General features: G+C 37.6%; 1 protein-coding gene across 1 annotated transcript in view; it reads right to left on the bottom strand.

Annotated features, from left to right (window-relative positions):
- Positions 1–25,677, bottom strand: part of KIAA1324L (KIAA1324-like ortholog) — a 50,882-nt gene extending 25,205 nt beyond the window's left edge. The window contains exons 1-13 of the mRNA XM_015572692.1: positions 25,487–25,677; positions 22,992–23,139; positions 20,139–20,225; positions 17,712–17,817; positions 16,263–16,415; positions 15,575–15,663; positions 10,756–10,936; positions 9,125–9,253; positions 7,745–7,835; positions 6,990–7,092; positions 3,206–3,343; positions 928–1,191; positions 76–249 (exon numbers count right to left, since the gene is read on the bottom strand). Coding sequence (XP_015428178.1) covers positions 76–249; positions 928–1,191; positions 3,206–3,343; positions 6,990–7,092; positions 7,745–7,835; positions 9,125–9,253; positions 10,756–10,936; positions 15,575–15,663; positions 16,263–16,415; positions 17,712–17,817; positions 20,139–20,225; positions 22,992–23,139; positions 25,487–25,650 — 1,827 coding nt within the window. The 5' untranslated portion in view covers positions 25,651–25,677. The remainder of the gene's footprint in view (positions 1–75; positions 250–927; positions 1,192–3,205; positions 3,344–6,989; positions 7,093–7,744; positions 7,836–9,124; positions 9,254–10,755; positions 10,937–15,574; positions 15,664–16,262; positions 16,416–17,711; positions 17,818–20,138; positions 20,226–22,991; positions 23,140–25,486) is intronic.
- Between the last annotated feature and the right edge of the window lie 205 nt (positions 25,678–25,882).

Below are 25,882 nucleotides of genomic sequence, written 5' to 3'. Positions count from 1 at the left end.
GCCATCAACATAGGAAATATTAACTCACTCTGAGTTGAAATATAGCTCCATCTCACCTCTGCAGCCAGAACTCACCTCATGCCCACACAAACTAATATTGAAGAAATGGAAGTATTTTGTTCCTTTGGAGGTAAAGCTGGGGCCATTCATTAACGAGCCCACGCTGCTGAGGTTGCTGAAGTCATAGTGCAAACTCTGATTTTCTTTCTCGTGGTAGAAAAAGCAGTCACTATAGCAAGCGGAGTGGTCCTTTGATTAAGATTAAGAAATGTAAAACATTTTTAATAATATAGCAGGAAAGAAAGTATTAGTTACTATGAAAAATGTGTTTCAAAAAAAGTCCTAGTTTAAGATCTGTTTCATTAATTTCATCTTCAACATCATAACATATTTTACCATACTACTACAGAGAATTTCTATGAACTAACTCAATTTTCTTAAGCAAAGTTTAGAAGATTCAGAACTTTTCAAAGTAGTTATTCCAAGGTTAGTATCTTGTAGAAAGGTATGTTCACAGTCAAATGTCCCTGTTATGTCAGTTTAAATAGACAATAAAACTGCTTTCTCCTTCATTCAAAATGTAGCATCAACCTTTGCCCTTATAATATTATAAGACACACTTGCTGCTCTCTGCATGTTCCTATTGCCCTCCTACAGAGGTTGTTTTCTTGTCCTGCCTTAACAGAACCACAAGAAATTTAATATTTTTGAAAGAATTCTTATTTGAGTGTTTTTCTTAAAATTGTATGTCCCCAGAAACTAGGACTTACATGGAACATAGTAACCAAGTGATCAATAAATGTAAAAGGAGAGAAAACAAGAAAGGGAGTGAAAAAATCATTTGTAAATATCACCAACAACCTTGTAGCTCCTGAAAAAACATTACAGGGAACTTCTGAGTTTCTCTCTTAAAGTAGACTCACTTACCTGAGTGCTTCTACTCCCAGGCCCGCACGGAATACAAGCCTCCTTGCCATAGACCTGATGTATGGACAGGTAGGTGTCAGGTGGACACTCCTTGCACTGGTTGGTTTCTTTCTCAATGTAGTCGCCTGGGGGGCAGGGGACACACGATGAGCCCGACTGTTCAGAACCGAGGGCACAGGCACGGCATGAGGATGCCACCCCATCAACTGCATTAGTGGCAGTGATAGAATAAATCTTCACCATGTCATTGATGAACCGTCTATTCTAAAAAGAGAGCAGAAACTAATGACTTCTGCTTTGGGGCTCATTGGACAATCAAACTGCTTTATGTTGATATCACCAAAATAAGCAGAGTGCTCCAGCCTTATAGTTTATAACTGACAATGGATCAATATCACTGGGTTTTTTGTTGTTATTTTTTAAAATATATTTTATTGATTTTTTACAGAGAGGAAGGGAGAGGGATAGAGAGTTAGAGACATCCATGAGAGAGAAGCATCGATCAGCTGCCTCCTGCACACCCCCTACTGGGGATGTGCCTGCAACCAAGGTACATGCCCTTGACCGGAATCGAACCTGGGACTCTTCAGTCCACAGGCTGACGCTCTAGCCACTGAGCAAAACTGGTCAGGGCTATTATTTTTTCTTTGAAAATCTTAACACTAGAATGTGTTAAGTGCACAGTAATGGAGTCCCAGGAGTTTTGTCACAGTCACCATAAATATGTCATAATTGGTACTAACTTGGGCGTATTTTATAGACTTTACACCTAGCAGAATTAGCATGGTTTATCTCTCAGTTACTCAAGATAAGAGCCCAAACCTAATGCTACAATAGATGCCAACAGTGTTGGTGGGCAGAAGCCATGGACTAGCCTTGGAAGGCTAAGACCCTGGCCCTTACCCTAACACTAATTGTGCAATATTGATGCAATCACATGACCTCTTTGGGCCTTCCTCTCTTTCTCTTCCTAGTACTTTTCCTAACCAAGATTCTTTGTTTTCTACTGAAAGAATGTGCAAAGGAGAGCAAGAATCTGAGGCTTACTTTATACTTTTCCTTACTGAGATAATGGATCAATTAAGATCTCATTTCATCAAGCAGTGGGCATCACCCTATCAGTACAGGGCAGCACTACCCTAGACTAAATGCTCTTTGTGTGGAGCAAAGCAAAAAGAAGGTAAGGAAGTACCCCTAGCATGTTCATGCCCTGCATAATGGTAATCTGAACACTCGTAAATAACAAAATTGGAGGCCAGTAAAATCTGGGAAATGGGTTCCCCAGGGAAAGCCTCAAGAGAAAATGCTACATCTGCCACCCTAGCTTTTGAGGCAGCTTCTGGACTCGTGGTTTACCTTGTTCTCAAGTGAGAAGTTCACATCTTTGGAGATTCACAAAAACAATAATCTTGCTACTATTGAAACATACAATGGGATTTACTTAGTGGAGGATGAAGGTCTACTCTAGCAGGAAAAGAGGGTAAATAATTCTCTGTGTTAACCCAATCCTGTGTCCACACACATTCTCCAGGCTATAAAAGAAGACATTACTGTAATCCTATATAAAAGGCTAATATGCAAATTGACCAAACTATGGAAAAATCAGTCGCTATAATGCACACTGACCACCAGGGGGCAGACGCTCAATGCAGAAGCTGCCCCCTGGCGGTCAGTGCACTCCCACAGCGGGAGTGCCGCTCAGCCAGAAGCCGGGCTCATGGCTAGCGAGCATAGCAGCGGTGGTGGGAGCCTCTCCCGCCTCCGCAGCAGCACTTAAGGACCCCTCAGGGGTCCCAGATGGCAAGAGGGCGCACAGGCTGGGCTGAGGGACACCACCCCCCCCCTCAGTGCATGAATGTCGTGCACTGGGTCTCTAGTGAAATGATAAACCAACATCTGTTAAAGCCTCCTGAACAAATGCCTGATCATTCAGATGAAGAGGAAGTAAGTCACCAGTCTTTTCAGAGTCTCAGAAAGCTTTAAAAGTAAGGTTTTAAATAACTACAAAATTAGATGTTCTTTCTCTTAAGCTTCTAGTAACTATAATTGTTCACAGTGTAGAAAAGTTCAAAGATCCACTGTATTATTCCATTTCACACATTCTTGCTCTCAAAAGAAATGACCATTTTCATGCCAATCTACTCCATAACCAAACGCTTGGTTCCACATCCATAAAAAGCTATCTTTTCCTTCGGGAGATTCGAGTGACCTCTTTCCATATATCTCCACGGGAGCATCATCTTTGCATTAAAAATAATAATAACAACTTGGAACTTACATCTTGCCCCTGGTTAGTTCTCTGGAATGCCCATGTAAATGTAAACGTTGCATTCTTGAAGATGATGTGGGTGTAAGCTTGTTTTTCTTTGGTTCCACCCCATGATTCCACCACGTTGGTACTTTTTCTATTAATATCCTTAAAAAATATACACAGAAAAGCACAAACTCAGTATTAATACACATGTGTATTCATTAAAAATATGTGTTTGTATTTACAGCATACCCTGCAGGGTTTGTAAATATTTATCTACAGAGATGTAACCCTATAATTAATTCTCAAAACTTCCTCTCAAATCTACACAAGCACTAGCTTAATAATTACAATATATCAACCACACTGTCAATGTAACATGAAAAAGGTCTCAAATCATAGTATGTGTAAGGGGGGTTGTGTGTGTGTGCGTGTGCGTGTGCGTGCATGCATGCATGTGTGTGTGTGTGTGTGTGTGTGTGTGTGTGTGTATGCATGAGTACGCGCATGTAGGGGTGTGAACTTCTACCTTGGAGAAATATACTTAGAAGAGGAAACATAATTCCTCAAACTTCTCACAGTGAACTTCATAAAATGGCAAGGCTTTCTATTTTCATCTTTTTTCCTTGGGAGATGCTGATAGGCAGCTCTTATATAGAAATTGTAAGTTCTCCCTGTTCTATACTTGCAACTTCCTGGCTTACCCAAGTGCAGATTAATCAGAATGTTATTGTATGTTCATGAAATATTCTTTTTGATTATGCTTTAACTTCAGTAGGATTAATTTGTGTAATATTTATTTCTGATTTTCTTGGTTAAATTCAATATTTAGAATACCATACAAATGTGTGATATTCCAACAAATACGTCATCATTAACATGGTTAGAAAGCAAATAATGTCAGCCAAATAATGTAATACATATCTAATTAATTAGAAATTAAAACCAAGACTAATTCTGAATTTTCTTACTAGTCTTTCCTGCAGAATCCCTAATACATGACTTAGAATTCTGAATGGGCTTCTGTGAATTATCTGGGATGTTAACAATATGGTGGCATGAGCTCAAAACATGTCTCTTTTCTTTCTGTGATATAAACATAGGAGTCAAACATGTTATAAAGAAGTCAAATCTGCTATAAAGAGAGGCATGTTGAGTTCATGCCACAGACAGAAGCAACAACATGTGCTTTTCATACATTACAGAATTCCCACATTACTAAACATTCAAATCATCATACATGCCATTTCCTAAAAGGAGTTCATAATATGCAGATCGTGCTCTGTAAATAACATTTCTCTGGATGTTTATTCCAATAACAAATTGAATTTATTGCATTACTACAACTAACACTTTATTTATGTAAAACACTACACAATTTTGAGAGCATTTTTATATGCTATTTCATTGATATCTCAAAAAATCCTGTGAGAACACCAAATCACACACAAAGACAGCTAACAGATTCTGCTATGAGCTAAAACTCCAGTTTTGCTTTATCAAAATGAATAATTGTAAAACCTACACTTAGTAGTGTTTGTTCAAATGAGAAAGACCAAATATATATATACATTCACATAACCAAATAGGGTTTTCTCAAAAGGCTTTCAGGGGCACACTGGAGAGAGTTGTTCATTTTACTTAAAGGAATCAAAGAAATATTCCCCCAAGAGGTAAAGTTTGAGCTGCCTTTGAAGTATGGATAGGTGTTCACCAGGCAAAAGAGCATAAGGAAGAATGTCATTCAAACCTAGAGTAGCAAGGCAAGAGAAATTAAAAAGTACTGGGTGCTCCACTATCAAATTCAGGGTGTCTAAAAAGGTGTGAAAACTCACAGTAGGTTTAGTAACAGAGGGTAGGCAAAAAGTAGAAAAAGCCTTACAGAGGCAAGGCTAAGGAATTTTAAGTGTATTTATAGCTATTGGTTCTCAAACTTTAGTGTGTATCAGAACTACCCTCAAGGTTTGCTAAAAGTAGAGAATGCTGGGCCCCATCACCACAGTTTTCCATTAAGAGTAGGATGGGCTTATTTCACTTAGCCAGGGAGGTTGGGAAGGGGAGGGTAAGAGATCAACCAAAGGACCTGTATGCATGCATATAAGCATAACCAATGGACATAAGACACTGGGGGATAGGGGAGGCTAGGGGACTGTCTAGGGCGGGGGGGGGGGAATGGACACATATGCAATACCCTTCGTAATAAAAAATTTAAAAAAAAAAGAGTAGGATGGGGCTCAGAAATTTGCATTTCTAACAAATTCTCAGGTGATGTTGGTTCAGGGACCACACTTCAAGAACTGCTACCACAGGCAACAAAAAGCCACCAAGAGTAAGGGGGTAGCTTGATGTGGATGCCTCTACTATTATTTTTATGTTTCTAAAGATATTTTTTAAAGAAATATGTGTTTTATTGCTTAAAGTATTACAAAGAGTATTACATATGTCTCCTCTTTTTTTCTCCCCTTGACCTTCCCCTGGCCTCCCCTACCCCCCAGTGTCTTGTGTCCATTGGTTATGCTTATATGCATGCATACAAGTCCTTCGGTTGATCTCTTACCCCGCCCCTGCCCCCAACCCTCCCGGCCTTCCTGCTGTAGTTTGACAGTCTGTATATTTTGACAGCAGCATGGATGACAGAATGGAGATAAGAAAAATGGATAGGAGACTACTGTTAAACGATAAAGATAATAGGAATGGCTCTGAGAATGAAGAAGAACTAACACTAAAGGACTAAGGAGGCAGAGATGGGAGAATTGCTTACTGGTTATTTGTGGTATAATATAGATGGATGTGTTGAAGATTATTTATGATCTCCTATTACCACCATGAAGTTATTTTGTTTGTTTTTTTTCAGAACAAAACAGTTTGTCTTCATTTAAGCTCTTAGGAAGCATGAATAAATATTTAAATCTCCATGTATCTTGTATGTCATGGAGGAAATTGTTAATGGACTCTTAACTAGCTATTAAAGGATCTTTGGAAAAACAAAAACAAATCATGCCTATACAGTCACTTCTTAATTATAACGCTAAAATCTTAGCCAACAACCTTTTAATATCCACATGAGCCCCAGTAAATTTTAAGCTAAGAGTTGAGATTTATAAGACATCTAGAAAAAAGGGACAAAATTATGATATGTACATTGTAAAGTCCATTGTCTACATTGATTAAATTTTTTAAAATATATTTTTATTGATTTCAGAGAGGAAAGGAGAGGGAGAGATAGAAACATCAATAGTGAGAAAGAATCATTGATTGGCCTCCTGCACAACCCCTACTGGGGATTGAGCCAGCAAACTAGGCATGTGCCCTGACAGGAAATCAAACCCTGACCTCCTGGTTCATAGGTAAATGCTCAACCACTGAGCCACTGCAGCCGGGCAACATTGATTAAATTTAACAAGGTAGTGTTTTCTTTCTTCCAAGTGTCCACAACAACATTACTTTCTTCCCTCACTTACTAATACATGTTTTTCCTTCCTGCTGGCTTTAACTATTGGGGGAAATTTTTCATTCTGCTGGTGGCATGTTTTTATGAAGAAATGTTCTAACAGATTAATATTCTCTGACTTCTGTCATTTGCCAGGGTCCCCTCAGTCCTTCCCACGAGGAACAAATGCTTTCTTTGTGGGTGTCATTTTACAATTCTTAGTGACTTCTTTAGACATTTTTAAATGCTTTTATAAGGGACTAAGCATGGGAAGAAAAATAGGATTCTTATCCCAACTTGTATAAATAAATTCACACTTGAAAGAGAATGCTAAGCTTCTAGATTTCTAAATAGGCCTTTGAAAGCCATTCTTTCACTTACCACCATGAAGTACAGAACACAGTCAGCAGAACAGAGGGTCTCAAAGACAAATGTTATTCTTCCCAATTCAGAACCCATGGCTCCAGTCATAGATGTTGGTGGTCTATTTGACATTAAAATTACAATATTATAGTGCATTCTAAATACAATCTGGAACAAAATTATCGCTTTTTACATTAAGCTGAAAGCCATGCTCTCCTCATCCCATAATCTACTGCTCCCTACAGCCCAACTCTTTCCTCACTCAATCTCTGCTTGGCCATACCCTTTGTTATAAATGGAGTCTCCACAACCATGTTACTGTGCTTGAATTTCCTGGTATAAAGGCTACCACCCATCCTAAAGCAAGCAAAAGACACCTATGGGAAATTTCAACATGGAAGATTAAAGCAAAATGAGATTTTAAAATGTGTGACATGCTAATAGAGAAAAATAAACATATAAACTATAAGATACTACTGCATATAACCTGGACTAAGATATCCTCATTAAGCATCCAAAAATCATGATTATTGTAACATTTGGATAAAATATTGTTTAAACCTTTCAGCTTCATCTAACTAATACACAATTATAGTGATAGTTTCTCCATCACTGATTCTATAGATATTCTTAAACATATTACCTTACTTGCTATTTGCTAAAGATATCACAATGTTAATATATTTTATAAAGGCAATCCTACTCCATCTATTTCTAGAGGGAAACAGGCATGAGGGTTCTTACAGAAGGGAATCAGAATGGGTTTTCCTTACTTAAATCCTGGGATATGCAAGTTTAAGATCAGGTAATCATTATCAGAACCTCCAGCCCCACTCTGGATATGATCTCCAGCCACCTCCCAACCTGGAAATGACAAAGATCATCTTTGTTAGTAAAAATTCCATTATTTATTTCTAAGAATTTTTAAATGAAGTTACAGAAAGACCAGTAGTGTTTCAAAGTTAGAAATACTTCAAAAGAATTCCCTATTTTTAAATTGAAGTTGCAAATTACAACTGGGCTCCCACCACCGCTGCTTTTTCTTTGGTTCCACCCCATGATTCCACCACGTTGGTAGGTAGACTCCTACCTACCAAAAAAGACATTCCTTATGATTCCTCAGAAATAATCAAGTAATGCATATTTTTTGCATAAAAGTTATTTAATGAGAAAACTATTTCTCAGTGAGGCATGACTATCTTTTTTTAAACTAAAACAGATGGTCTTCATTCATTCTAATATAATAAGATAGAAAATCCTAGTCTCCAGGTAACCAATGAGAAATAGAAACCTCAAATTACTTAATGAAGAAGATCTGAAGTCTAGAGTTATTTTTTATAGTTTTCTATATTGTTGTTCCCTAATTTAACTCTTGTTCTACGTTCATTCACTTATTCACTCATTCAATTGGCACTCACTGAGTGCTAAGGACCATGATATGCACTAGGGATAGAAAGACAAGACTAGGTTCTACCTCACTGAAGATTCAGAAGAATATGAGAGACACATACACACTACAATTGTCAACAGTATGGGAGATACAGATGTACATAGAAGGTGATGGGGGGAGATGGGAATCTGTCCTCTGCACAAAAACAACCAACATACCATAGGCACAACTCAGTGCTAAGCTCTCTAAGAACTTAAAATGTAAGAACATTCAGCAACCATCCTATAGAACTCTGTCATGTTTTCAAGTTTTCAGTAAGTGGGGTTCATCAGTATTTTGTAATCAGGGTCACAGACTTCATAGGCAAAAAGAGATAGAGATGATTTAACAACCTCTCACCACGGCTCAGTGCTGAGCCAGCACAAACTAATCCAGGCAGAAATGCTGCCACCCTACCCTTCAAAATGGCAAATGCCATAGACTTCATTACTTGCCCTGGTAATCTACTCTGGTATTTATAACCATAACTGGTCCTCCTCAACATCTACCTCTACACTGAGCCCAGTGCAAAATAGCTTATATTCCTTTGGAAAGTCATCCGGCTGTAACACCGCAGTTACTATTTTTATGTGAGGGCCCGAAGATGGGCAAGCAGCCAAATAAGATTGAAGTTTCTCGTACCCACAGGTAGTATGTTTGTAAAGAGCGGAAACTGGACGTCTCTGCTGCCAAAATACATCCAAGAGGCTGACTCTGAACTCACCATTCATCCCATCACACTTTGAATTCCCAACATTAAAGCAGGAGGTTTTCATGTTGCCGGGAAGGACATTCCACCATTTGTATTCAAAGCCAAGGGCAGGCTCTGTTCCCGCTGGACATGGTCTACATTCTGCAGGAGACAAGTGGGGCAAACAGTGACTGTTAAACTGCATCTTGACAACTTCTTCTCCCTTTGTTCCAAGCACTGCTGAATTTTAATTAGCAGAGAGGGAAGTGGGAAGGAGAAATCCTGAGCCACCAATTCCCTGAAGAATTAATAACTTTTTCAAAAACAATCTGGAAAGAAAAATAATTCTGAATACATTATACACATAGATACTTGACTTACATGAAAAGGGAAAAATGCCAAATCTTTTAAAGTGATTTCCCCCTCATTTCTGGGAGTAACTGCCACGACTGAATTATCCCCTACAAGAAAAGTAAGTCTGAAACACGTTCTCTTACATGTGATTTTAGAATCAGTACCCTTCACCTCATGAATAAGTAAACATTTCACACTTCCTATTGGTTATTAAATGGAACAGCATATCATGCAATTTAATTATGGATTGATTACTTGAAGTTCAAAACATTAAACTTCAAAATGTTAAATGTTAAAAAAAATACTAGGAGTTGAGGGGTTTGGAAAGAGTTAAGATTTATGAATAAACCTGATTTAAGTTAACAACTGCTCTATTGAAATGGAAGGGTCTTTTCTAACCTTTTTTTTTTTTTTTACCCAAGACACTTTGCATTATCACATCAGTAAGAGAAGGGTTAGGGAGAGAAAATGTTCACTGAGCAAACACTTCCAGTACCAAAGTATTGCAGGAGACATTTTTATATAATCTGCTCAGTAATGATGAGCTAGATATTATTACCCACAATTTTTAGATGAGAAAACTGAAGTTCCAAAGGTTTAAGTAACTTGAATAGATAACACTATTGGTAGCCTGCCAGATATGGACTCAAAAACCAAGACAATTTGACTCTTACGTCCTTTTCATGTTATTTCTCAAAGGCTCAGGATATTAAGTATGCTGCATGGCTATATTCCAGTAAGAAATCTGCAATTAAAATGCACTGTAATCCCTGTCTACCAAAATTAAAACAAATTCTCTAACCACCTTCGACATTATTTGGTAAGTACTAAAATTTTCCCAACTACACACTTTGAAACAATTGACTTAGGGAATATAATATGCTATGTGATTAAAATGAGCACGTTTTTATGTTATTGCATAAAATGTGACTTATTATTCCAATATAAAGCTGAATTAGAAGACATTATATTTTATGCTTGCATCAATATCTGCGTACATATACTCTGCAAATGAAGTGCTTATTCTTAATCGTTTAATATGGTGGAACTTCTTATCACTACCCAAAGGCGGAGTCATCCCATAAGAGTGTCTTACACAAAATGCCATTAAAAAGCAATCCTTACAAGATGTTAAATAAACCACTGCAGTCTCATGATACCATTATCATATTTCTCAACTCTACTTCAGTCTCTGAAAAAAAATGTATGTTTTAAAGAATGATTTCCTAAGAACAATTAGAACAAAGTTACAGGAGTCCAACAAGATTATTATGCTAAAGGTCCAAGTATTGGACTAACTGATATCCTACCCTTTGTTCCATCTGAAAACGTCCCAGGAGGGCAGGGATGGCAAGAAGATGATCCATTGTTATAAAATCCAGGGTTGCAAGGTGGACAATCCTTCTTCTCTCCAGAAGGGGGCAACCTAATAGCATCTGTGAGATCTTCCCGGCAGATTTTGGGCTCTATCCACTTGTACATTATCTGTGTCTGCAAAAAAAAAAAAAAAAAAAAAAAAAGGCTTTTAAGTCATTTAATATCCTTTATTTGCTTTAAACTTCCAATAGCACAAATGTTAAACGGACAGCCTAGAAAAATTCCAAACGGTGATATACTAGAAGGGCCAAATAAAGACAATCTAAAACATTAGTAAGAAAATGAGACTCCCCCAAAATAAATAAAACTTTAGTGATGAAAGACCATTATTTCCAAGTATTTTTGCCCTAAACTAAAGGTGGCTATACTTCAGACAGATCATGTTCCTCATCATGAAATTCCTCTTTAAAATACAGATATGGTGATTATGGCCCGTACTCTTCTATCCACTCACTTTATTTACTCCTTAACCAACATAAGTTTCTATGCAGAGACTATCTTTTTCACTCTGAGACCTGCACTACTCTCTCCCTTTCCCTCAACCACAGTACCCACCACCAACCTTTCCACATAGTGATAAAAAATTATTTTTAAAGAAGAATATGTCTAGCTTCACATTTTCATCCTATTGTTTCATAAATATTGGGAGCTACTCTCTGGATCTTTTCCAGTAACATGATATTAGACTCCAAGGCCTGTAGCTAAGATATCTTCTCCCAAGGGTTTTAGGCCCTCCGGCATGTGCGCTGAACATGAGGATTAAGACAGCCTCCAGGCTTCCAGTCAAGGTGGTAGTATAAATAAACACAGTACTGGCACCCTCCTAGGGCTACGTCAAAATTACAACTAAACTACGGAACTACCATTATTCAGAACCACCTGAAATCTAGCTGAACAGACCCCTGTAACTACCCTTCTTTCTTCTCTCTTTCTCTCAAATCAATCAATATATGAAATTTAAAAAATGATAAAGACAGCCTCTAATTTCAGAGAGGGAAGTCCTTTAAACCTTATCCTTTCATTCTTCCTCACACATTCATACACCCCCGACACAAAACGAAATAAAACAAAATTAGCTATGACTCAGCCAAACCCAGAACACTGTAATTATAAAATTATTCTCTTTTGAAACCAAACCATTAAATGGGTTTGCCATTTCAAAAGCAAAATTGGTATTATCAGTGGGGAGAGAGGTATTCTAAATGCAAAGAAGAAAATAAGTAAATTTTTCATAGCTAAATATGGCTTTTTAAAAAAGAAATTAATAGCTTCCTTCATTAGACATATAATCTGCTTAACATATCTTTCCCTTTAAAAACAATATCTGTAATAATAAGCCTAATATTAAAGCTGGAGGACCAAAATTAAAGGCAATTCTCTGTAGCCATTTTCAGTTAATAGAAAATCATATATATTAAACTCTTTAGGCCACTCAATTTTATCTGAAGTATTCTCTTATGGAAGAGTAAACTATCTTGTCGAAAGAAGGATGCTTAAGAAAACACTTTAAAAGTTGGATAAACATCTCAACAGAATTATAAATAACTTTTTTTTTTCATTTTACAACTCTCTCTTTCTGCGTTCGTTTTATGCCTACATCATGAAACAGTCTAACCAGCCACTTCACCCATCTGCCTCTCTCTTACCATCTGTAAAACGATGGTCTGCCGGAGCTCCTAAATAGCTGAAAAAATAAATTAGATCCTGTATCCAAAAGGGCTTCCCAACCCCCCCGAGAAAGGCAATATAAAATTCCAAGAATGTAAGCAAAAATATCATCATATTGGGGAGATCATCTTTTTAAAATTCTCGCTTAACAAGTACAGAAAATAACTTTTTAATCTTTGCCAATTCAAAAATTTGCTGATTTATTTTTGTCATTAATTAAAGTTGTAATGCACTGTGTGTGAGTTACTGCAGTGTTGGGAATAGTTGGTTCCCACGTGGGAGTGGGCACAGCTCTGAGGCTGTGCACTGAGGACTGACCATGGGGGCCTACATGTAATCTTCCTCCCTCCCCCCACTTCGGGAGGTCAGTATTATTATTATTATCCTCAAGTTTATTTCTCCAAAGTTATACATAGCTAGTAAATGGTAAAGGAACATGAGTCAAGGAGAATGCATTTGGAAAGCGTAAAAATAATAAAATATGCAAATAAATTTTCAAGAGGTTAACTAACCACATGCTTTGCAACCCAAGCACAATTGATGCTTAAAAACTAGAAAATGTGCACCACCTTCAAACATGCAAACATTTAGAAGTCAAATTTTAAATTCTCTGCAGTAAAAGTTTTGTTCGCAACGCCTTGCTTCACATGGCAGACTGATTCTGTGCCTCTCTTTCTAATGGGGACAGATGCTTTCAAGTCTGGCTGACGGGAAAAGCTAATCAGCAATATTAATGATTTGTAGCACCAGATGGCTCACAGTGAAGGTGAAAACCCAACAATCAATTCATTCTTTGGCAACTTGAGATAAAATTATGAAATGTTTTATGAAACCAAAACCTTAATAGAGCAAAACTTAGCAGATTGCTACTAAGATTACAGAAGAACTATAGTTTCCAAGTGTATTTCTATTAAGTATGAATAAAACACAGTTTATTGATACACACAATACACATGGAGGTATCAATTGGAAGCTGGTTCTTACATTGAAATAAAATTCAAGACGGGGAGGACTAAACTTTAGATGAATTTTGAGACTGAATTTGTCCATGACTTTCCTCCTTCAAACGTCCCTGCACAAATGCACCAAGGCTTTGTAGACTGGCTGAATTCATCAGAGATTAATTACATGTGCTTTTAAAGGATCTACCAACGACCACTCCAACCTGACTGCCTTGGGCTTCATCATGTTACAGCTCAGATGTTCCCAACTAGGCTATCGCTTGCCTGTCTGCCTCTCCCAAACCTGATCCTTTCTGGTTGTAACCCACCGGGCACCCATCATTGGTCTCTCTTGCAGTCACCCGTACCATTCTGCCTTGCTTTGCCTGTTCCTGCCTTCAAAGCCATGCTCAATATCCACATGGGCTCTGAGCACTTCCTCAATGCACCCATCTACATATCGGCACTCACTTGGATTCCTTTACTATGAAGCCTTTGATGTGATCTCTTTCCCCTTGTGGTTACCTACTCGGCCCTCTTCTTCCTTTATGTTAAGACACCATGGGGTTTGACATTGTACTGGAAATCCTAGCCAAGGTTGTAGGCAAGAAAATTTTCTACAATTAGATTGGGGTGAATATACTAAAAACAATGAATTGACACTTCAAGGATATATTATATGGTGTGAGAATTACATCTCAATAAAACTGTTTTTTAAAGATTTTTAAAGAAGATTATAATAACATTTTTATTTTAAACAAATGCAGAAATCCCTAATCACTGAGAAAAGTCATGTTGTTTTCCCATCATCCTAAGAAACAAATGTGTTTGACTTGTTTAGATCATATAGGAAGAAAGGCAGATCTAAAGCCATATCCTTTATATGCTAATTTTAATGTCTCCTATATCTTACTCCTGCTATATAATTCAGAAGTACTGTTATAGACCTTAAGCATTTGGAATACTTTATAATATTGAAGTTTGTTAAAGGTAAGGAAAAGTGCTAGATAATCTGATACCAAAACACTAGCAAACCCTTTATGGTCCATCAAGACCAGGAATGTGGTCTAATATTAAGCATTAAAAGTAAACTACTTAAAAAGAACTTGCGACCTAAGGGTAAGTACAATAACCATATACGTATAAAATTATAGATTAGGACCTCAGATTAAGAAAATAAAGCAATACTGGCATCTATGTGGGTTTTCCAAATTAGGTCAAGATATTAACTGTCATGATTTTGAAGATGCAAACATTCAGAAAGTATGTTGCATCATACCCACTTGAATCTCAACTTCTCCTACTGAATAGGCTAGTGTAGGCTGACACTTTTTAATTAAGAGAACGGCAGGTCAGCTGCATAGTTCATGTGTGCATTTTGCCTCTGGCTCAGTGTTGTTTATATGGTAATTACTCTGCATTTTCTAAATGCAATTACACAGCAATCTGCCATGACTAAATTAGCCAATGGCTGCACGGCTTTTTTATTGACAAAACCTACTGAGAAACCAAATAATTAAAGAGAAGTTACAGGATACAACAGGTCCCCAAGTAAAGTCGTTTCATTCAATATCCTCTGTGGTTTCATTATAACAATGTTGACTCTTGTTTATATCAATTAGCCTAGAGTAAAACTGGTTCACTTCAAGTCTCAAAACCTATCAATAATGTTAAAGTGAGGACTTACTGGATTTCCATCCTGTGAGTCACAGGACACATTTTAAGGCTGTACTACTCCTGAACGTATTACTTTCTTAAACATATGACTGTTAAAAAAAATAGCAGGGATTTATTGGGCACTCAGTATGTGCCAGGCACTGTGCTAGGAACCTTCCATTGAATAGCTCATATTCTCGTAGCAGCCTCAGGAAATAGCTACAGAGATTATCCCTATTTTACTAATGAAAACACTGAAACTTAGGCACAGCCAATAACTTGCCCACAGCACTAATTAGTAGATTGGAAAATCAAAGCCAAGAAGGCAGGCTTCAGAAGATAAATTATTAAATTTCCTCTGAACTACTTTAGATACATGTGTTATAAATCAGCTCATTCAACTCTCTCATCAACAAATAAAAGTCTGCTAAAATTGGGAAGATGGCTGAATAAACATGAAATGGAGTGCACTCAACACTGCCAATACCTTTCCATCTTCATCACATGGAGTGTGGATCTGAAAATAGTCTTTTGTGGTACAGGGAGGGCGCTCCATACACTCGCCAGATCCTTCTTCTGCAACAACAAGAAATGCATTTCAGAAATGAGTCCTTTGTGGGCAAAGGGCAAAAAAACAAAATAAACAAACAAACAAAAGAGAAATAACTAAAAAGTTAAAACAACCTCACCAGAGGAATTTAGGTACAACTAGCTAGGCCTAAAGAAGATAAGGGCTTACATTTTTATTTTCACTAGAGCAATAAGTGTTTCCATGATACACCTGGGACATATCACAGTTTTTCCAAGAAGACATTAGACTTATTCTATTGTCATTAAAATTGTAAATTTAGAACAAATGAAAAGTTTCTAGATATATCTCATGTCCACAAATCATCTAAAAGTACAGCATGAATTCAGATTAGTATAAACACATTCCAAGCAGTTACCTGTGAAGTAAGAAATAGTAAAAAATCACAGACAAAAGGAAAAGTCATGAAGAAAGGGGTAAAAGTAATTTTTATCCACTCAACATTGATTCACTTCAGCCCTTTGGCGTCTAGCCCATTGTTCCTGTCCCACTTACATGTGATATCTGGCTTAGGACTATACACTCAACAAATGTACATTTAAAAAGAAAAGAACATAGAATATAAATTGGCAAAGATTAGACCCACCTGAAAACTGGGAGTCCTCTGCACACTTTATGCATTCTTTGGCTCCTTTCTCAGAATAGGTGTTTCTGGGACACACTTGGCAGTTGAACGAACCTGGTTTATTGCTGAAGGTGCCCGGCTTGCATGGAAAGCATTCTGATGTGTATGCCACTCCTGTGGGACAGTAACACACAGAGCATGAGAGGGAGGACCCAACAGAAGTGAGCAAATCAGCACCTTCTTTCAGCTTCTCCCAGAAATGAGAGAGCATTATTAACACTGAGCTCAGCCCAAATCCTTTCTCTCATTCATTTCAACCCCAAGAAGTGTTTGCTGCATGCAGGTAACTGGGATAAATATTGAATAAAACACAGTAAGTAGAGCAAACACTGAAGCAAGAGATTGGCATTGGTTAGAGGTACAGTAAATGTATAAACTCAGTTGTCAAAAGACAAGTCCACGAACCCAGAGTGGGATAAACTCTACGGTCCCTTCCAAGTCTACAAGCTACCATTCTCTGATCTCTGTGGCTACCTGTTTGTTCCCTTTCTATGCTGCTCACTAAGTCACTGGCAAGACTTCACAGACCCTAGGAAGGGCTTGACTTTTCTTCTGGTTTGTAATTTCAGCCTTTGCCAGCAGATGTCCCTAGGACTAATGAGTTAGCATCACAGGAACAAGTACACTTTAAAAATATTAAAACACAAGCCAAACTTTCATAAAGGAGAATCACAGCTTTAATTATAAGTAACCCTGAGACTGAATAATTTCAGGGTTTACTGGCCACTTTCCTGGGCCACAAAGGCCCAGCTGATTCAAAAGAAGCACAAGAACCAGCCCACAATGAGCACTGATCTATAAACTAGGCGGTCACAGTGTAATTCCAGGTCAGGGCACATGCCCAGGTTGTAGGTGCAATCCCCATTGGAGGAGGGGGGTGCGGGTGGAGGGGGGGCATGCAGGAGGCAGCCGAATCAACGATTCTCTCTCATCATTGATGTTTCCATCTTTCTCTCCCTCTCCTCCCTTCCTCTCTTGAAATTATATATATATATATAGCAGCACAAGAGAAGATTTGGGAGATAGTCAGGTCAAGATGTTTATTTTATTGTCATTTTTTTTGGATGCAACAGTGACCTGAGTAAGCTCAATGACTGGCACTATAGACATTACTCAAATGCATAATAGGCTCTTATTAACAAAGACATTTTTCTTTTATTTAAAGACACCTAAAATTGTCATCATGTGTACTTTTTCACACAGATTAAATAATGCAGTTTAAGGTACAAAAAAGAAAAAAAATCAGTCAACTTTCCAAGAATAAAACCAGCACTTCTACACCTGAATGATACTTAACATATTAATTCCTGTCCCATAAACTCTTGGGCCAATCAAACCAACAATTCAATCAATATTTAACTCAATATAAAATGTGATAGGTGACTACTAAAACAGATTGCTGCAAAATACCTTCAATTGTGATATTTTTTACCAACACTGGCTTGACTGCCTTAGAACCCATAAGGATGCCTGTAGTTCTCCAGTACAGTATGTTTGGGCCAGACTTTAGCATTACCTGTAAAGCAAAACACAAGACACTCAGGTTAGCTAAGCCGTGCTACATCCATAACCATGCCTGAAAGCTAATCTCGCGTACATTTTTCTTTGAATTATAGTGAAACACCATTATTTTGGAATCCATAAATTTAAGTCTACTGCTAATTCAGACCTAAGCTCTGCTGAAGTTCAAATTTTCTTAAAAAAAATACTTTGCCAATCCAAAAAAATATAGTAATAAAGCAAGAAAATTCCTCAAGTCTAAAGAAAAAGATAAAATTATTTTCAAAACATTTGCATGAAGTTTTGGTTTATATTTAAGAGACTCATTTTAGAGAGTGAAAGGCACTCAGATCAATTATATATATATTTATTGGATGCCACTATTCATAAGCAGACTTTGAGTTCTGAGAACAAAAAGCAACAGACTGAATTGGCTTCTTTTTTAATTTATTTAACCCCTTCCCCAACAATTTTTTTGTTAAAAACGTTTCTTTTTCAGACTAATTTTTTTATTTTGGTTCTATATAGTATTTTTGATGCTGGTTATGAAAACAGTTTGTAACTCGTCTTCCTATAAACCATATTTTTTTTACCATATTTTCTTAGTATACTCGTCGACGACTGAAAAAGAACATTTTGTGAAAACGAGTATACACGTTTCTGCCGGGGAAGGGGTTAATAAGCAATACTGCAAAAGCAACAAGAGAAAATAGGACTGTTCTTATAAAAGAACCTGATTTAATTCTATGATTTTAGAACTTAAATGTTACTATGTCTAATATGGGCTTTCTTTGCCACTGGGATATTTTTCTAATTATAAATCAAACTAACTTTCTGAGAAATGTCATGCTAATTCAGACAAGCAAACTAATTTTAAGGGTCCCTTGCTTTCTCATTTGCCACCCTTATTCTTCTATGTAGACCCTGGCCAAATCCAAACTGTATAAACTTAAAACATATCCAATCATTTCACCTTGCCAGGGATTCAGAGAAGTAATACATTAGGTACTTTTGTCTTGCATGAAGTCTTCATAAGTGAAGAAAGCGAATTTGTTGCCAAGGGTTATTTGTGCCTTCAAAGCCCAGCCGAGAGAAGGCTTAGGCAAATAGATCTTAAGTGGTATTAACGTCACTTCCAGGCATACAGCTCAAAAAATACTCGGAAAAGTAGGTGTATTAATCACTCCAAGCAGGAGTCCCTGGATGGTCACTTACTGAAACAGAGCTCCGTCTGCATTTTGGGCACCCATGTATCATTTTTTTTATCCCTGCAAGAGTGGTTTTATTTCTTTTTTTTTTCTTTTTTTCTTTTTGCTACTTCATTTTATTTTTGGGGTTTTTTATTTTATTTTATTGTTCAAAGCATTACTGATAGTAGTACATATGTCTCCTCCACCCACCCCCCTGCCATTGACCTTCCCCAGCCTCCCCTACCCTCTGGCTCATGCCCTCACTCCACCCCGCCCACCCCCCAGTGTCTTGTGTCCATTGGTTATGCTTATATGCATGCATACAAGTCCTTTGGTTTTATTTCTTACATGAAAAAAAAAAAACAAATTCAAAGAGATTAAGCCAGTTGCCTAAAGAAATACAGCTACTATAAGGCAGAGTTTGATTTTAAATGCATGTGTCATTCCAAAGGCACAGTGCCTCAAATAATAGCAGATGCATGGACTGTGTTACCTGATATTTGCCTTCAGGCATTTACTAGTACAGTTAAGGTGTGGAGAATTAGGCAGTTACTTTATTTCAATGGGCAGGCATTTTTCAAAGGGCAAAATTTTTGACCCATCAATGGCAAATAGACAGGAGACGGTTTAGGTTCCAAACACAGATGAATTTTGTGGTAATCAGAGCTACCTGACAATAGAGTCAACACAGTTCCCAACAAAGCAATCTTGAAAAATCACTTATGGAGGGTGCGAGTGGGACAGGGGACGACTGCAGAGAAAGCTGGGTGAAAGGAACTCAAGGATCCTTCCAACGCAAGAGCCACTGATTCTCTGCCATGTGACAGGCACATCTGTAAATGTAGATACTCAGAGGTTTTGCATATTGGTTAGATCAGCCTTATTTCTTGTTATTGCCCCCTTTGAAAGGAGGAAATTTGAAGATGGGAAAGAGAAAGGAGAGATCCTAAGGAAAAAGGGAAAGGGAAAGAAAAATACCTAGAAAGAGATTGAGTCCATGAAACTTGGTCTCTAACTGGAAATTTTCTAAATTCATGAACAATTTTGAAGTTTTTTTTTTCCTTAAAAATAAACTTTTAAAAACGGTTGGAAGAGGAAGGAGAAGAATGGGGTTGGTGAGCGAGGAGAAGAACAAAGAGAGACTTACAGAATGTGAGCCCCACTCCCCACTGTCCGTGAGCTTGACCCACTTGTCCGCCGTGGTGTCCATCTCCTGGCACTGATCGTTCTGAATCTGTGGAACAAACACAATGGTCCCAGTATATCTTCTTGAATAATGGCTTTAATTAAATGTGCTACTCAGCATAGGACAGGCTGCAATAACTTCTTTTAATACGTACATTCAACAATGCCCATGAGTCATTTTCAACAAAGTCAACAAACACATCAAGACCTCTGAAACCGAAGTGACAACTGCTGCGCATGAGTGGTTATAGACAAACCATTGTCATTATTTTAACAGAAAGGCTATCTCACTGAGGAGGAAGGAGGGGAGTGGAGAAGAGAAAGAAGGAAAGAGCAGTTCATACTGAAAATTCACATCAAGAGAAAAAGTAACTACAAAAATCTTACCAAATTGTTTTAAAAGCTTGCATTCGCCATGCAGGCCCAATGGTATAAAAATTAAGTTTGCTTTTTAAATAATATTTGGGGCAGTAAAATCTTAAATTAATAAATAAATTACGTCTGCTTTGTTTTCAGTTCCCCAGGACTTAATCCAAATGTATAGGTCAAGTGGCCACAGTCAATGTCCCAAAATTTTTACTTGGGGGCAAATGTTAATCATTTGCCATACTGATTCAAAGGACTACACAATTAATATCTTTAGCACCAAACACTTTGTGCTTTCCAGAAAATTCTTCCAAAATGCCTAGGGTTTAGGACACTACTTTTCCAGATCTATGAAGAAGACAGAAACATCAAAAGTTAGGCCATCGTTACAGTATTGCACAATAGTCATCAATAGAGTAGGGTTAAAGTAGGTTCTCATCACTTATTCTACTTCCACCCAAATGGCACTTTCTTTTCTAAATCATTCTTGCCACGTCATGCATCCTCTGGACCAGAATATGTTCTCCATCATGAAATTTCCTAAAGACTTACTAACTAGAAAAATAGGTCCTTTGCCATCCAAATACCAGAGAATTTCCACTACTGAGGATATTGGCTTCAATTGAATCCAAGTATCCTATTTGTATTATAAGCATAATGGCCATTTTAATGTAAGTGTTAAGCCATTCTAGAACAGATATGAACCCTGAATATCCCTTTGGTGGTCAGTGTTTGGATAAGCTGACAGCTTTTTTTCAGCCAAAATCAGACATCATGTGTCATCATGATATTCTTTCTACTGGCATTCTAGGCACCTGAGCTCTGTTATTCATTCTAAAAGTAACTAGCAACGGTATAGCCGCGGTCCAATCCATTATTCTGTCTAGGTTTCAGTCTCATCATTTAAAAGGGGGGCGGGGCTGACTGAACGTCTCATACAGTCCCAAAATAAATACTGTATTGGTTCAAATTATGTAAGGCCCATAGGTACAACTGCATCTTTCAGTCCTCACACATTTCCTTTCCACTCGCCCTTAGCAGGATGACCTGAGTCAATAAATCACAACCTAGGAGGCGGACGCATCATTGGAAGGAGGAACATGAACTTGCCATCCCTCTTCAGTCTCTAACCAGAAGAACAAAGGCTTCTTGAAAGGAAGTAATGAAACTTCACGCCTCTGGAGGACCGTTACTGACAATCCTCAAAGCACTTGCTGGACAATATAAAACTAAGTGCTTATTCGAACAATTATATAATTACCTTGCTTCTTAACTTTAGCTTAGTTTGAGTGATATTGCAAAATTGTCCCATAAAATAGGTAAGTATTCACCCTAAGGAGTGTTTTATAAACAAAATGCAGCTTAAAAAGCAAATCTGAATGTTGCTTAATATCTTAAACTCATCAAAGCGTATTAGAGCTAGCAGGGCTCCTTAAAAGGTCCATCACACAATCCACTTCACAAAAGGGAATGCTGAGGGTTGAAAAGTAAACATAATTGCCCAATAACACACAGCTAGCACTTGCAGAGATGGGACTAGAGCCAGAATCTCTTGACTTCAAATCTAAGGTTCATACTTTAATCAAAAACATCTCTTCCTACCAACTTCTGATTTAGAAATTTCCGTTATCAAGAGCAATGTATATTTGTTTTAGAATTTTTAGTACATTTCCCCCTAAAATCTGTACTACAGAAACATTTTAAAAGATATTTTAGAAGTTACATGCACACACTTTTTTTTTTTAGTATAAGACATCAATGGGAAAACATTTTCTCAAACATTTGAGTCACTGCCACAACAAATATTCGCTAAATTAGCTACAGTTTATATAAAATAGTTAAATAATTTTAGAGGTAAAGCCTATTCTGTTAAACTATTATTTTATCCTGTATATTGTAATGCTATTTAATCTCTTACCAGAGACATCAGCTATCCCATCCATTAATTCCTTTAGATTGTGTACAACTGACAGAATCAAAATCTACAGCCACCTGTACTTCTGAAATAGTGTCCATGAATACAGTTAAATAATTCAAATATTTGAAATTGCAGGGAAAAAAAGTTTTTAAACAAAAATTGAATTTGGTGGAGACATATTTTTAACAAAAAGCATCTGTTGCTACAAAAATAACAATTTTTAAAATGAATCTAGGGGAAAATATCACACAAAGAGTCTACACCAAACGGTCATCTAATGATCATAACCAAAAGTAAAACAAGCTCAATGTTACTCTACAGGCAAGAGCTCAGAGGTAAAGAAATAGTATTTCTATAATAAAATATTATAGAAAAAAAGTAAAGTTGTCTTTTAGCATCAAAAGTTTCAGTTAACACACACACAAAAAAGAAAAACTGAGAAGGCATAAAGTGTAATGGAAACAACAGATTAAGGTAAATATTACATAAATGTCCCATAAAAAGTATATTTCAGAATATAAAAGGCCTTACAAAGAACTCAAAGAAGATGTTGTTGTCGACGTACTGGTACTCAAAGAAGACATTACCCGACTTCTTAAGGTGCACAGCATAGATCAAAGACACGGTGCAGTCGTCACGATTTGACTCTATGTAATTTCCACGAGGGACCCAAGAAGAGCTGTGGAAACAAAACCAAGGGGCATCTTACATGCGGGTTCAGAAACCTCCTGTGTAACTCGGATTCAAAAGTCGTTCCTTCAGCAAGGCACAGCAGAGAAGACCAGAGCTTTTCTGGAATTCAACAGCCAACACCATTACTGGGAAAAGAGTCATTGCTTATGGCACACAATTCCCTAAATCTTGGTAAGATCAATTTGCTATGACACTGCTATTTTTCATCAAAACTTTGATCACTAAAGAGACAATCACTAATTCTACTAGTTTGGGGTAGAATTGTTCCCTCAAACAACATCTGAAATTTTATTTATTGACAAATACACATGGTGGGAGGTGAGAAGATTCCTTGATATGAGAGAAGAAATAATCCTAGAAAACACCCGTTTAAAATGAACCTAAATAAAATAGAGATCGCAGTTTCATAGTATATAATGAGGTAAAAGTCTGGAATTTTTATCTAAAAAAAAGATAAAAACTTAAGAAAATATACTGGTAAACAGCATTTGGGTTGTCAATCTAACCATAAGTTAATTCTTAGAATCAATGAGTCGTGTGTCAAGTTTGGGGGCAAAAAAGCAATTCCAACTGAACTGTACAACAGATAACACAACTTAACATTCTTCTCTACAGGTTTAACTTTTTATTTAGATAAGAGTGAGATTTTTTAACTCTTTTCTTTTTTCTAACAGAAATAAATTCTGAACAAAAGACTGAGCCTTCCACATCCCAACATGACTAACTGGTACTGGATCTGCCCTTTCTCTTTAACCATCTATTAAACTAAACAGAATGCAGGAGCCATTTCGAGCTTTGACAATAGGCAGTGCAGGACTGGGATGCCTGAGAGCAGCAGAACACATGTGGTAAAGCCCAAAGTGACCTTGGTCTCATTCCTTAGGACACTTCCCAAACGAGGACACCAGGAGGTGGCACCCCAGCAAAGCATGGTGGTCTCACTGAGCTGAGGAGCAGAGACAAGTGCTCGGGGGCAGCTGAAAAAGCTGGAATTTATCCGCCTGAGAATCAGAGAAAATGGGGGCTCTCGTAACCCATAGGGAGTTTCTCTGTAGGTCCTGAGCGTGGGGCTCGCAGCCAACGCAAAGCTGAGACCTAACCAGAGAGGTCACTTTAACGGAAGTCACTGGAGCTGCAAACCAGCCAGGAAGGAAGAAACTTGATAAACTTATTGGACATCCACTTAAGATTCCAGAATTTGCTCCATCTTATAGAGGCCATGCCCTACAGCAGGTGTCAGCAAACTTTTTCATAAAGGGCCAGAGAATAAATATTTGTGGCTTGTGGACAATTTGGCCTCTCTTGCAATACTTAATTAACTCTGCCACGGTAGCTCCAAAGCAGCTAGAGACAAAATGCATACGCAAATGAGTGCCTCTGTGTTCCAATACAACCTTATCTGCCAAAACAGAGGGATGGCTCACCGGCTGTACTTTGCTAACTCCTGCCCTAGAGCAAAGGCCATGACCTAGAACTAAGTGTGAAATAAATACAGAGCCATCAAAAAATAAAATAAAATCAGACCTAATGAGGAAATATTATAGGCTGAGAAAATAATACTAGATAAACATCCAGATCTATATAAAAATGAGGGAAGGTAGGAGGGGAAGCAAGGGAGCATATCCTTTAGCATAGCTGAATAAGTCCCAGCATCTTTAGCTCATGGTAAAATGTGTGAGTTTCTGAAAACCCACTCGTTAGTCAGAGGCCTAATGTTTAATAACATGGCCATGTGAAAAGAAATGTCACATAGTCAATACAAGGGAATGAAAGTGGGTACAGACCACAGATAAACATTTTGGTGGTGTTGTTTTTTAATCAAAACAATTTCAAAGTCCTCCAGTGGTGTCATAGGCAAAACTAATAATTTCCTATAAGAGGCAGAAATTAAGCAAATGAGCTTTCCACTTCACATATATAACCCACTCTCTATTAGAAAATAATCAAGTGCCTAAATGAAGGCTTCACATTCTTTCTTTCAGAGGAAGAGAAAAAAAATCTGAAATTATCTGTTAAAAATTAGAGAAGCGTTTTTAGAAATACACTGGCTTGAGTGTAGTTATAAATATATTGGAAAATTAATTTGTTTTTCTAATAGTGTTATCACATTTTTGCATATGGTATCTATTCTGTCCTGAGAACAATTGTTTTAACTTCATAAAAACTGAGCTACATTATCTGTAATGACTAGCCAAAAAAAAATGTTTATTTGTAATTAGTTTATCTATAATCCCAATCAATGCCAAGATTATCCTCAGCTTCTTTCTGGAAAAGAGCAACTACATCCTTCTCAATGGTTCAATCAAAATCCTAAGGGTCCTTTGGGTTCTTACTTGTTACAGCCATCAGGCCTGGTGTCAGAAGGGCCAAGTACAGTGTCCATGAAAGTTGCAACGTTGGAAAATCCTGCTGGCAATTCATCCCATTCATCAAATTTGATGCCACTGCCCAAGGAGTAGGTGCCTTCACCACACTTACTGCATACCTGGTTCTTCATCTCTAGATACTCTCCAGAAGCACAGGAGAAAGCTGGAAGACAGAGGACGCATAGCCCATTAGTCTCCAGACACCCCCATCAATTCCCTCCCCTTCACACTGTCACCAGAATTGTTTTTATAAAGTTCTGATCATGGCACACCCTAATTAAAGCTTTCCAAAGTCTCACTTATCTCTACTGACACTTCACAATCTGGCCCCAACCTGTTTACCAGCCTCAGCCCTTGCCCCAC

The sequence above is a fragment of the Myotis davidii genome, unplaced genomic scaffold (assembly GCF_000327345.1).
Source record: "Myotis davidii unplaced genomic scaffold, ASM32734v1 scaffold49, whole genome shotgun sequence".
Taxonomy (NCBI): Eukaryota; Metazoa; Chordata; class Mammalia; order Chiroptera; family Vespertilionidae; genus Myotis; species Myotis davidii.
Note: the sequence above shows the minus strand (reverse complement) of the source record. Positions and strands in the feature narration are given on the sequence as shown.